Source organism: Petaurus breviceps, unplaced genomic scaffold, assembly GCF_028583685.1.
Source record: "Petaurus breviceps papuanus isolate PSGF00001 unplaced genomic scaffold, PetGlider_PUasm1.0 91133, whole genome shotgun sequence".
Classification (NCBI taxonomy): Eukaryota; Metazoa; Chordata; class Mammalia; order Diprotodontia; family Petauridae; genus Petaurus; species Petaurus breviceps.
The window spans coordinates 52,461,848-52,476,549 of NW_027187419.1; the positions used below are offsets into that span (position 1 = coordinate 52,461,848).

At 34.7% G+C, this 14,702-nt stretch overlaps 1 protein-coding gene across 2 annotated transcripts in view; it reads left to right on the plus strand.

Moving 5' to 3' along the window:
- The window catches only part of MPHOSPH8 (M-phase phosphoprotein 8), a 75,218-nt gene extending 61,101 nt beyond the window's left edge, over nt 1-14,117 (plus strand). The window contains exons 11-15 of one of the 2 annotated variants that reach the window (XM_069080048.1): nt 3,369-3,523; nt 5,626-5,694; nt 11,175-11,302; nt 12,216-12,299; nt 12,779-14,117. In XM_069080048.1, coding sequence (XP_068936149.1) covers nt 3,369-3,523; nt 5,626-5,694; nt 11,175-11,302; nt 12,216-12,299; nt 12,779-12,820 — 478 coding nt within the window. In that variant the 3' untranslated portion in view covers nt 12,821-14,117. The remainder of the gene's footprint in view (nt 1-3,368; nt 3,524-5,625; nt 5,695-11,174; nt 11,303-12,215; nt 12,300-12,778) is intronic. The other variant, XM_069080050.1, reaches the window with a different exon arrangement.
- Nucleotides 14,118-14,702: the final 585 nt, after the last annotated feature.

A 14,702-nucleotide genomic window follows, 5' to 3' on the forward strand; every position in this document is an offset into this window, starting at 1 on the left:
ATGTGTGTGTGTGTGTGTGTGTGTGTTAGAAAAACTATTAGCATAATTGATCATATCAAAAACAACAAAAATCTGTAGAAAAAGCTTTGACAAAATACAGCACTCATTCCTATTAACAATCCTGAAAAGCATAGGAATAAATGGAGTTTTCCTTAATATGTTAAATTGTACATAACTAAAACCATCAGCAAGCATTATCTATAACAGGAATGAGCTAGAAACCTTTCCACTAAGATTAGGGGTTAATCAAGGATACTCATTATCACCACTATTATTCAATATTATTCTAGAAATGCTATCTATTATAGTTCTAAGACAAGAAAAACAAATTGAAGGAATTAGAATAGGTGATGAGGAAACAAAATTATCATCCTTTGTAGGTAATGTTTTGTTTATATATATATGTATGCATATACATATATATATAATTTTTTTTTTAAAGCAATTGGGGTTAAGTAACTTGTGCTCAAGGTTACATGGCCAGTTATTTCTGAGTGTGGTGCTAAGTATCTGAGCCCGGACTCAATCCCCAGGTCATCCCAACACTGGGGCCAGTGCTCTTACTCACTGAGCCACCTGGCCTCCCCTAAGCAGTTGGGGTTAAGTAACTTGCTCAAGGTTATATGGCCGGTTGTTTCTGGGTGGGTGCTAAGTGTCTGAGCCCAGATTCAATCCCCAGGTCATCCTGACACTGGGGCCAATGCTCTTACTCACTGTGCTACCTGGCCGCCCCGATAATGTTATATTTATATAATCCCAGAGAATCAACTAAAAAACTAGTTGAAATAAATAACAACTTTAGCAGAGTTGTAGGATATAAAATAAACCCACATAAATCATTGGTGTTTCTATCCATTTCCACTGGAGTCCAGCAGCAAGAAATAGAGAAATTTCATTTAAAATAACTGCAGGTAACATAAAATATGGCAGAGTCTACCTACCAAGATAAACCTAGGAACTAGATGAAGACAATTATAAAATACTTTTCACATAAAAAATGTCATATCTCAACAATTGGAGAAATATTAATTGCTCATGGGTAGGCTGAGCCAATATAATGATGATTCTACCAAAATTAATTTACTTATTCAGTGCCATATCAAATTGCAAAAAAAAAAAAGAAAAAGCTAGAAAATAGCAAAATTCATCTGGAAGAACAAAATGTCAAGAATATCAAAGGACGTTTTTGGAAAAAAAATGTGAAGGAAGGTAGTGTAGCAGTAACAGATTTCAAACTGTGTTATAAATTGGCTATCATCAAAAGAATCTGGTATTGGCTAAGAAACAGAGTAGGGAATCAGTGGAATAGATTAGGTATATAATAGACAGTAGCATATGACCCTAATAATCTAGTGTTTGACAAACCCAAAGATGTAAGATTTTGGAAAAAGAAAGCACTATTTGACAAAAATTATGGGGAAAATTGGGAAGCAGTTTGGCATTAACTAGGTAGAAACCAACAACTCACACCTTATACCAACATAAAGTCAAAATGGCTACATGGTTTAGACATAAAGGGTAATGTCATAAGCAAACTAAGGAAGTGTGGGATATTTTAGATATATGGATAAGGGAAGAATTTATTATCACCAAAGAAGAAATAGAGAGCATTAAGGGATGTGAAACGGATAATTTTGATTACCTCAAGTTAAAAAGGTTTTGAACAAACAAAACCAATGCAGCCAAGATTAGAAGGAAAACAGAAAACGGGGGGACATTTTATAGCAAGGTTTTCTGATAAAGGCCTTATTTCTCAAACAGAGAACTGAGTTAAATTTATGAAAACACAAGTCATTTCCCAGTTGATAAATGACTAGAAGATATGAACAGGTAGTTTTCAGAAGAAGAAATCAAATCCATTTGTAGTCATATGAAAGAAATGCTCTAAATCCCTATTAATTAGAGAAATGCAAATTAAAACAGCTTTGAGGTACCACATCACATATCAGATTGGCTAATATAACAGAAAAGGAAAATGACAGATTTTTAAGGGAATGTGGAAAAATTAGGACACTAAAACCCTCTTGGTGAGTTGTGAACTGGTTCAAACATTCTGGAGAACAGTTTACATCTATGCCCAAAGACCTATAAAACTGCAGACCCTTTGATCCAGCAATACCACTACTAGGTTTATACCTCAAAGAGATGAAAGGAAAAGAACTTATATGTACAAAAATATTTATAGCAGCTCTTTTTGTAGTAATAAAGAATTAGAAATTGAGGGGATGCCCATTAATTGGGGAAGGACTGAAAAAGTTGTGACATATGATTGTGATGGAGTTCCCTTGTGCTATAAGAAATAATGAGCAGGATGCTTTTAGAAAAGCCCCAGAAAACTTAGGTGAACTGATTCTGAGTAAAGTGAACAGAACAAGGAAAACATTGTACACAGTAACAACACTGTACCGTGATTAAGATTAACTGTGAATGACTTAGTTATTCTCATCAATACAATGATCAGCAACAATATAATGAAAAAGGCTATTTACTTCCAGAGAAGGAACTGGTAGAGTCTGAATGCCAATTAAAGCACAGTCTTTTAACTTTCTTTATAATTCTTTTTTTTTTTGGGGGGGGGGGGAGATCTGTTTTATTTTACAACATGGCTAATATGAAAATGTTTTGCATTACTGCATGTGAAGAATCTTTGTCAAATTGCTTTACTTCTCAAGGACAGGGGTGGCAAGGGAGGGAGAGAATATGGAACTCAAAAGATTTTTTTTAAAAAGAATATTAAAAATTTTTTATATGTGATTGAGGAAAACAAAGTTAAAGGAAGTAAGATTTCATTACTTTTAAGTATATTCATTTCTTAGAAAAGAATTTCAAAAAGGTCTGCTATAGTCATTAGATTATGACTCATTTGTAGAGGGCAGGAATTAACATTTATATATATTTATATACTTGGCTAGTTGCTGAAGTCCTTAAAAATGTTAAAAGACCCTAAAAAATTTCCTCTAAACTTTAAATATTTATTTATAATTTTGTTGAGACTACTTATTAGCAAACTCTTTTGTAAAAGTACATAAATTAAACTCCTGAATAGATTTGTTCAAATTTGGATTGACTTTAGTGTTCCTGCTTAGGCATTTAGAACCTCTGGGTCACTCACTCAAAATTTGAATCATTACTTTGATTAATAATAACAGGTAAAGCCTACTAAGGTGGTAACGTGGTAGAAATGTAAAGATCTTCCCATTAAGAGTTTGTTTCAATGATAAGTGATATTTGACTATTCTATATGAGATGTGTAAAATTAATTTGCTTTTACGTATCATATTTTGAACATGACTTTTAATGGATTCTAATGCAGAAAAACTTGTCCAGATTAACATTGGTGTCTGTATCTTCTCTTTGTCTCCATTCAGGCTGTCAAGAGTGGCAGAAGAAACCATAAGGGACTACTTTGAAGCCCGGCTTGCCCTCCTAGAGCCTGTGTTTCCAATAGCATGTCACCGCCTTTGTGAGGGTCCAGACTTTTCAACTGATTTCAATTACAAAGCACCACAGAACATACCAGAAGGTACCCCTTTATGGTTTTCTTTTGTGTGAACTATAAATTGCAGTAAAAATATTATCTGAATGGGATCTTTCTAAATGATCCTGTCATTTAATATTAGAGTTCAATTCCAAAGGTATTTCTAGGAGTATATACTTTATGAGAAATGGAAGAAAACATATTAGTAAGGCAGTTGAGTAGACCAAGTATAACCAAAAGAGGACCATGCTGGAGGTGGAATAATTTTGAGGGCATTGAGAGTTTGGTTCTGAAGTTATCTAAAGGGGGGAAAATGATGAAAGGCATGGAAAAAAATCTGAGACCTTAACTACCAAAAAAAAAAAACCCACAACTGAGATGACATTAATAGCTGTTAACCCATATGCTACATTCCCTATAAAATTGTCATGATGGTAAATTTTACATGCATTGAGGATATTCTTGAGAAAGTTAAGATGTGGGAACAGGCAATGTACTTCTTTACAGGATACAGTGACCATGTTTTTACAGTCATACTATTGACTGAAAAGTCTAAAGAGTATAAGATTCCATTGTAGTTGTTTTTGTCTATAGAAAGCATTTCATTTTGTGTAGCAAAGCACCACTCTGCTCCAACAGGTACCTCCCATATGTCATAAACATACAAAAGTTCCTTGAAAGATAGAAGAACAGAAATTACTGTTTGACATAAGGCTTAAAATGAAAAGGTGCATGCTTGTCATTGATGTGTGCTACCACAATGGAGAATGTCCATTATAGAGTCCAAACTAAAGAGCTATTTCACAGAGATGATATATGCGGTCTTCTAGATATTTCTTTTTGCAGATGCCATTATTTTGATATTGTAGCAGCAAGCACCCCAAGCACGTCCTCAGGGTTTGCTGCCCATACAGGTTCTTGGATCTGCTTTGTTAAAGGAAAGCAACTCAAAATGGGTTAACAAGCTTACTTTAATCAGTCAGACATATATCGTTTACCTTGTTCAGGAGAAAAGGTCAGCACCCCGAACTTCAAAGTATACAGGCAGAATTATCAAGACAGAAACAGATCAAGTAGACAGATTTCCAAACTGTCCAACCATTACATCCATACCCAACGGCTTTTCAGAATACAGATCAAATCACAGAACACTTCTCAAAGTGAGCCCCCAAAACAAAGCTACACATCAGGGCTTATATAGCCTTCTCCTGGCTCAGAGAATGTAACAACCTTTTGGACCCACTGGCCAATCAAAAAGTATCTACTGAAAAACAAGCCTCCCACCCCAGGCTCCAGGTGCATTTTAGCCTAGGGGCAGGGAAGATCTTTAAATTTGCATTCCCATTACAGATATCTTCAACCTCTGGAACATTGCAAAGCCTCCTAAATGAGAGCCATAATTATTCTTAAAGTGGCTTCCCATTTAAGAATAACCAAGTGGGGGCGGCCAGGTAGCACAGCGAGTAAGAGCACCGGCTCCAGTGTTGAGAAGACCTGGAGATCGAATCCTGGGCTCAGACACTTAGCACCCACCTAGAAACACCTGGCCGTGTAACCTTGAGCAAGTTACTTAACCCCAATTGCTTAGGGGCGGCCAGGTGGCTCAGCGAGTAAGAGTACCAGCTCCAGTGTTGGGACGACCTGGAGATCAAATCCCGGGCTCAGATACTCAGCACCACACCCAGAAATAACTGGCCCTGCAAGTTACTTAACCCCGATTGCTTAAAAAAAAAAAAAGAATAACCAAGTGGTTAAAGAATGCTTCATTAAGCTATAATTTGCCATTGGACCGGTAATTCATGGAGCTGGTCTATGGGTATATATGTTTTGGACAGTTGTTTAGGTCTAGAGTTGAACAAGAGGAGAGTAAATTGGGTAATCTCTGGTGGTGTTGTGCATCTATGGGTCATGGAGCCCCATAGTTCATGAAGAATTGAAGTTGAGGATCATCTCAAGGACAGTGGGACATGTGGTGCATGGTGAGCGTGAGGATTCTACAACACACTGCAAATCCAGCTGTGCAGCAGAAGGTGTGTAAAAACATGTCATCAGAGAAGTATATGGCCAGAAAAAAAAGGGAGGCTGTGCTCATAGTAAGAGTGAGGGATAATTGATGGCTTTCACTTAGTGCATGCTTTTGATTTCAGTGCTGTTCAGAGAATGTGAGGAAGAACCCCTTAATACATCGGTTGAACAGACCAGCAGATTTATTGGAGGTCAGAGATAAGAATTGTACAGTATGGACAAGTGTGGATGGGTTGAGATTTACTTCATTGAAATTAGTACCTACAGTGATAATAATGCAGCTTAATTAGAGAATTTCTCCTATATGTCCTTTAATACCAAGTTTAATACATAATTTAAGTGAGGTAATTCAGTGGGTGGAGTATTGGATCTGGAGTCAAGAAGACCTGAGTTCAAATCCAGCCTTGTATACTTACTAATAACTGTGTGACCCTGGGCAAGTCATTTAACCTCATTTATAAAATGGGGATGATAATAATAGCACCTACTAGGTCTGTTGTGAGGGTTAAATGACATAATATTTCTTGCTTTGTTTTTTGGAGAGCAAAAGGCAGGGCAATTGAGGTTAATGACTTGCCCAAGGTCACACAACTAGTTAAGTGTCTAAGGCTGAATTTTAACTCAGGTCCTCCTGACTCGAGGGCCAATGCTCTACTCACTGCACCACCTAACTGGCCTTGACATAATATTTATATAGTGCTTTCCAAATCTTAGCATATAAATGCTAGATGTTATTTCTAATTGGATATTTAAATGATTAAAATTTTTCATTTCATAGCTGAGAGGAGTAAAAATTAATAGGATACAAACATGGAAGATTTGAATAATCACAGTGTTTGCTTAAACATTTAATTATTATTAGATTTTTTTTTACATTTATTAATCTTACTGTGGGAGATGTAAGGTGTTGCTTGAGATAGGAGAAGAATGATGAAAACAATGCCAACCATCATGTTAGTGCCCACTAATTGTTGTTTAAGAAAGAATAAATACAAAGTGAAAATTAATGACAAATTACTATAAAAGAGGCCTGGCGATGAATTTTCCCGAAAACTTACTGTCCTTGCATTGAAAGAACTGGAAAAATAAGCAATAAATTGACCTACCTTTGATGAAAGCTCCAGCCTCCCTTTAATAACTGTTTTGTGACCAAACAATAAATTTGTCTCCTGATAGCCACACTTACAGCAATAAACCTGTCTCTACTTAGTAGTTTTGTAGGCTTCAGGCTGTAAATACAGTCTTACCAAGACCATACAGGAAACTTGATTACCTTTAGAAAATTACACAGTCCCTTTAACAACCCAAAACTTCTCTCTGAAATGAAGGCCTATATTTTTAACAATACTATTTTTTTAAGATGTCATATGACTGTAATATATGCCAGGATCTCTAAAGAACTGAAGTTAAAAATTACCCAAAAAGCAGTAGAGGGCGACATGGTAGATTTGAGTAGGCTTTATTTGTTACAAATGAGAAATTATACAGGTAAAGCTTGTGAAAGGTATTATTAAAAGAGAAATGTATGACAGAAAATAAGATGGTTGGTTATATGGGAAGTCTGAGGAATAACTGATAGTCTATGATCTCAGGTTCCAGCTTTGTAGAACTTGTCAGTGGTTGTGCTGTCTTGGTATAGGTTTTTAGAACCTAAGATTAAAAAGCCTAACCCTTTGTCTCAGTGTTACTGTTAGAAGTAAACCCCAAGGACACCAGAGACAAAGCAATGTCCCATACACAACAGAATTTTCATAGCACCTTTTTTTTTTTTCATGTTAAAAAGGATTGAAAACAAGGTAGATTACCATTGATTAACAATGGCTAAACAAATTGTGGGACATGAATATAATGGAGTATTACTAAACTGTAAGAAATGTTGACCCTAAAGAATTCAGAAAAGCATGGGAAGATTTAGATGAACTGACACAGAGTGAAGTAAACAAAACCAACATAATATTCATGGTTTTAATAGTAAGATTTTTGGAATGCCCTTTATATGATGACTACGATATAAATGGAAAAAACAAAAACTTGAGTTGAATGTTTCGTAATATATCTATGTGTCTTCTCCCCATTAGTTTGTGAACTTTTTGAGAGCCTACTTTATTATTTGTATCCTCAGCATTTAGTATAGTGTTGCACATAGTAAATGCTTAATAGATACTTTTAAATACATCCATATGTAATTTTAATGATAAAGTTATCCCCAAAGAAGAGATGATAAAACACACCCTCTTCTTCACGGATGTGGAAAAGTATATAATACATATGTGTGTGTGTGTATATGTATGTATGTATGTATGTATGTATGTATGTATGTATGTATGTATACATGTATGTATTGTCAACCTTAAGAAAAAGTTTGGTTAAAGGAGACAAACAAATAGTAATATAAGTATTACATTATTTATTCATCATTCCCTTAAGGCTAGCAGTACTTGGGTAAGGAGTGCAGGACTTAAGTGCCGAATGATAAACAGAGGAATCATAAGACTTTTTATACATTTTTAGAGCCATCCCAATTCAGGATGACCATGTCACAAAACTTTATGACTTCTATTTGTTACCATCTATATGTGAAACAGAGTTCCTTGGTTGTAAATGAAAATTGACAACTACCAGAGCGGGGCCTATTTACATTTTGTAGTCTTAGGATGTCTGTTTTGCTCTCATGTGGAATAAGTCCCAAGATAAGGGGAATCTCACCTCTAGTCTTTGAAGTTGCTAACACAGGGAAAGGCATTTTTAAATCAACCAAAGCAGTTTGTTTGATTAATTCAGACTTTGGCCAAAATATGATTTTTAATGATTATCATTTCCCCACTTTTGGTCAAGAACAAACCTATGAGATTTAGTTCTAAGACCAAAGAAGGTATGAAAAAAAAATCTCTCTTCTTTTTAGCTTTTCCAATATCCTTATCTAGGTGAATTCAGGTTTTTCCCAATCACTTCCTGAAATAGGGGACACTAAGGATAATAGTTAAACAGTTGGATGTCCCCAGATATGTAAGTCAATTAAAATACAAGCAAAAGAAGCAGGCTGCAAGGGGGATCAAGGTAGCACAATGAGAATACAGAACAATAAGCTAAAGCCGTAGCAGTTCCTGTGCAGGCCTGGTCGGGATTCTTGGGAGAGCTGTCTACATCTGATGTCGTCTTTTTCGGGTCCCGTGGCTCAGATGTTCACTCAGGAGCAGGGGTATTCACAAGCTAGAGTAGTCAGGCAGGCCTGACGGGGACTTGCAGAAACATTATTTGACACCAAAGGTACATAGAAATGGTTCAGTTTCCCAGCCATTCAAGGCTAGGTTCAAACAGTATCACAGTTCAGTTTTCTTAGCCACATGGGGCTAGGTTCAAACAATACAATCAAGTTTTCCTCACAGTTACAAAATTGCATAATTACATTAAGTCAAGTATAGATTAAACCATTTAGGTGACTTCACAATATACTAGTTTTGGGATGGGAGATTACATGTCACTAAGATAACCAAGAAAATTTACACATGCCTTGTATCCAAGTGACCTATTCCCAATATCCATTTAAACAGTACTTTTTGAATCCCAGATGCCTCATGGAGTTATAGAAATCAAAAAGGGAGTTTTGTTTTTCTGGTTCAGATCTAGAGGTTACCAGATAATTCTGACTTAATATAAATTAGTACAATCACTTAAAATTGATTCCACATTTTTTGAAACTTCAGAGAATTTTCAGTTTATCTATTAGTTATTTCTATCCTTACCTAAATCCTGTACATGGCATAGGAATCCTTTAAAATGTGAAGATCTATCAAAAAAATGAGTTCATCTGCCTTTTAAAATCATCAGACAGGTACTTTAATAAAATAACATTAATTTCACTCTTACCACTATCTTATACAGTACATTCAATTACAAATGTTAACTTTTGCTTAGGCTGTGCAATAACCACAAATTCAGATTAAAACAGAAAGATATCTTCTGCTTTACAACTTACTGCTTTAGTTTAACTAGTTTTAATTCTAGATGAAAAATATTAGATTTCCCAGTAAGATAACACAGAAGAGCTCATGTCTTTTACTGACTACTTGCTCTAATCATAGAAAATTTGCTATAGAAGGAAAAAATCAGGGACACATGACATTCCAAATATGACAGGATAAAACATCCTTGACTAATTAAATTCAGATAGAGTCACATTTATCCCATCATTCAGTTTCTGTTGCACCTCATAGCTAGACTCAGGAAATTCATGAGGGGGGAACATCCCTTTTCAAAGGAACATCATGGGTAAACTGAGCCAGAAGGCATCCCATCCCAGACTGAGGCTGAGATTGCCCCTTCAGCTTTTCCCAAATTCAGACTTCCCCCTGTTAACAGTACAGGATTATATTCCCTCTGAGTAGCTTGTGATATTTCCTCAGATACTGATTTAATGCAGACAAACTATATCCCAAGTACCTTTTACCCTAAAAAGCAAATTTCATCAATCATAGATTAGAGCCAGTTTTTATTCTTATAGAGCTGCAATAAGCAATAAGGATCTCATATGAAAGGGATTCCATTTAGCACCTGTCTTTCCCAAATGTATACTTTTCCAAAGCTTTTTAAGAATGACAGCAGTGTTAATACTCCCTTAAATATTTTCTCCTTGTTTATTTTTGACTCTTCCTTTTCCCTCACCATTCATTTCTAGCCAATCAGTTCCCAAGTTATGTGGATTCTGCTTTCATAATATCTGACATCTACTCCCTTCATTTCCCATTATCATCACTCCAGCAAAAGTTCTCCTTACCATGTTAATTTCTTTCCTTCCACCTCCTGCCAGCCATGGGGGAAAAATGGAAAGCCCTTATAACAAGTATTTATGATCCAGCAAAGTAAATTCTCACATTAGCCATATCTGCAAATGTGTATTTGCTTTGAGTCTGTCAGGAGGTCCTCTGAATCTGGGTTTCTAATTTTATTGATCAGAATTCTTCATTCTTCTGAAGTTTGTCTTTACAGTGTGTTGTTAATTGTATAAATCAGTCTTCTGGTTCTGCTCACTTTAATCTGCATCAGACATTACAAGTCTTCCCAGGTTTTTCTCAACCCATCCCTTTTGTCATCCTTTGTCTTGTAGCTCAGTAGTAATTGTTACATAATGTGTTCATCTGTTTTCCAGTGGTCCCTCCTATTCAGTTCACTCTACAAGGAGTTTCTGTAAATGTGTGTGTGTGTGTGTGTGTGTGTGTGTGTGTCCTTTTCCTCTTTTTAAAAATCTCTTTAGGGCATCATGTAAACTCTTGCTGCCAGATTGTTTCCCAGTAGTTTTTGTTGAATAGTGACATCTTACCCCCAATATCTGGGGCCTTTGGGTTTATTGAACACTAGATTCTATTAGATTTGTTTTATTTTATAAATTGTGCATTTAATGTGTTCCAATGATTGATGTCTCTAGTTTAAACTAGTATCACATTATTTTTATCATTATGTTTTGTAGTATTGTTTGTGATTTGGTATTAAGGCCCCTTTCCTTTTCAACTATTTGTTTTCATTGTTTTCCTTTAGATTCTTGACCTTTGTTTTTCCTAACTAATTTAGTTAAACTATAATTTCTCAGAAAATTATGGTGTTTTAGGAGAATTGGTTAATTATTTCATTTTGTGAGTTTGTGTATGAAAAGATTTCATTACTTATTTTTATTTAGGCTCTGGAATTCTCCTGTTTATATTCCATGCAAACTTTTTTGGTAAAGAAGTCATTGCTCGACTTTGTGGACCATGTAGTGTGCAAGCTGTAGTTTTGAACGACAAGTTTCAACTTCCAGTATTTCTGGTAAGATTTGTGTATATGTAACTGAATTAAATTGCATTTTTTGACATTTCTAATATCATTTTTAAGACTTAATAGACTTCATGATATTGTTTAATACATTTTTTCCATTTTACAATGTCAGATTCCTTAATTAACAGAAGTGTGTATAGTAATCCTTGGTTAACCATTATTCAAGGAATGAGTAAATAACCATCATTTAATCAGAAAAATTGAATTAAATACAGAATCCTGATTGCTTTAGCTTCTATTAAAAATATTTATTTTAACATGTTAATCCAAAATTCAACCTTAGCAAATACTGTGATGTAAATTAATTGGGTAATTCTTTCATAACCATTTAGTACTACAAGGTAATCATGCTGGGTGTTAGTTCTTGTTCTACTATCTAGAGATGTAGAAGGTGTAGAAAACTGACTAAAAGGATGCTAACCCCAAAGCATTTCTTCCTTTTGTCCCTGTCCTCAGTAAATCTCTGATAAGTTGCTTTTTTTTTTTAATTTGTTTCTTTTTTTTTTTTTAAGAAGTTGCTTTCTAATCATTTGTTTCATTCTCATAAATACCTGGGAACCAGAGCTACCAAATGACATTTATTTTATGGTTCTGGTAATGCGAAGCTTTGCCATACTCTTGAAATAGTTTGGCAAAGGAGTTCAGTTATGACTTTCTAGCACCATGAAAGTATGGTGCATGTGCATTGCTTATCATTTCAAAGAAGGCTCCAATATAGTTCTGCTTCATAACTATTCTAAAGTATCTTCAGTGTGATAAACTTGAATGTTTCACTATGAGTCCCTTCTTCTCTGAGTCAAATAAAGGCTACATTAATAGATTTTTAATGACTTGTTCTACAGTCCAGCATACATGAGGTTGTTTTCATATATGTTCTGATTAATTTTCTTTTGTTGCCTTCTAGGATAGCCATTTCGTTTATTCCTTCAGTCCTGTCGCAGGCCTCAATAAACTTTTTATACGGCTGACAGAAGCACCATCTGCCAAGGTAAAACATCTTTTCCTAGTCAAATCAGAATCCATGTTAAGTGTTTGAGCATGATTCCCAACCTATTTTGAAATCCTATTGGTTTCACTTTCCATTTCCATATCTGTCCCTGTTACCACAAAAGGGCTAACAAGGTAAGTTTGCAAAGTTAGTGAAATTGCTTGTTTGCATAATGAGATATTGAAAACGTAGTAGTAGTAGGGGCATTCCAGGTATACTAGTCATAATCAATTTCTGGAAAATTAACATTAAAGAAACACTCTTTTGGAGTAGATGCAGTGTTATGATTTGTTGCTCAATTGATTGTTGAACATTACAGAGTTTTGTCACATGATAGTTTATTTATACTTGCTGAATGATGTAGTTATATACAGTGTGCCTAACTATTTTTCTCCATGATGTGTTTTTTTTTCTCTTTGAGAGAGAGCAAATAGTTATTTATATTTTAAAAATGACAATTTTGTCTTTCTTTTCATTAGGTAAAATTGCTTATAGGTGCATACAGAGTACAGTTGCAGTGACCAAAAAAGACACTTCTAAGGATCTTGATGAAGTTATTTTTGAACCTGAACTGGTTTCTTCAGTCTGATAAAGCAGTTTGGAATACTTACTTCTGGCACATCAACACTTTCAAAACATTATTCTGCTACCTTTCTTTTAAAAGTTTTTTTTCTGCAACAGCTTTCTGATTATTACCTGTCATCTGGTATGTTCACTGCAGGGGGGTGAAGGGCAGGGTAGGGAATAACACAGGGTTATCTGATATTTTGTACAATATAGATGTAAGTATTTGTGCCAGTACCTTAAATATTAATTTCCTTTGTTATATCCAGACTGCATATTTTAGCTTTTCCACAGTGTGGAATGGTGCATATAAGAATTATTTAAGAAAATTAGATGAAAGATTTTTTTTAATCCTGAAATTTTCTACTAGTCTTAATGTTTCTATGTTTAAAAATGAAGTGTAAACCTGTAACATGCATAGACCTAGAGAAGTATGTTATTTGAAAGTTGCTGCTTCACTTTTGACAGCTAGACTCTTGAGTCACTGAAGATCTAAATAAAAATTCAAGCATCTTAGATGTTTCTCTAGGTAGAGTGGTAGGCATGTTGAAAAACAGGTCACATTCTAAATTTATTTAGGAAGCATGGAAAAATGGAAAATTAACTGGGCTTAGCTGGTTCAGGTTACTCTGTTATAACAGATCACAAGCATAAAGGTTATAGTGAAGATTAATTCCATAAATTTAAAGTTATGCTTTATTCATAGTAATGTATTGGAAGATATTTAGATGATAAATTGGGATGCTTATAGACAAACCAAGAATAGTATTGACCAGATTTGGGGTATTATGAACCTTTTAAAGGGATATAACTTAGCTCTGTGTTTCAAGCATATTTAGGTAAGTTGTTAACTTTATTTGAGAGATTATCTTTGTTCAAATACTTTAATCAAAAAAAATTTTAAATTCAATTGGAAACATTTTAAAATCCCAACTGTGCCTTGCTGTTCTGGTTGCTACATGGAATTTAGATACCACAATGTGCCTCTATGCTTAGCTAAACTATAGTGAACAAATACTGTTTAATGCTCACTGTTAAAATGGTGTGATTATATTATAAAATACCCCTTTAAGAGCTGATGTTTTGCAATCACTAATGAATCTATTTCAAGTTGTGGGAAAACAGATGAAATATTTGGGTTTTTTTTCCTTAGCTTTAGACTAGTTTCTACAATATCAAATTACTATAGCTTTAATGAAATGTATTTCAATTTTTTGGAATGTCACATTATGCTAAATAAAATGAGAACAACAACTCTCTTTTATATTTCATTTATCCATTGTTACTTTTCATCCAGCGACTGCCTTTATGTCCCATATTTTATTTTTACCTGACTATGTTCTGATAAATCTTTGCAGTTTTCAACAAAAAATATTTGTTACTATTTGTATACTTCTGTATCTTAAATCTTAGGACAATAGCAAATAATGACACCATGGTGATGGATACAAAATAATTGTTAGAACTGGGCTTTCACAGTAAGATTTAAATTTGATTAAAGGGTCTATACATTTTTATTTTAGAATTCATAAAATCAATTACCTAAATCATTAGTCTCTTAAGGACCCTGTAATCTAGAGTGGAAAGCATAGAGTTATTAAAAAATAAATACTGCAGGGCAGCTAGGTGAATAGAGCACTGAATATAATGAATAGAGCACTGGCCCTGGAGTTAGGAGGACCAGAGTTCAAATCCAGCCTCAAGACATTTGACACTTACTAGCTGTGTGACCTTGAGCAAGTCACTTAACCCCAATTACCCTGCCTTCCCCCCGAACAAAAAAAATATTGCCATATATGCCAAGTAAACTCCAAATCAATGGTATGAAGAAAAATGGCA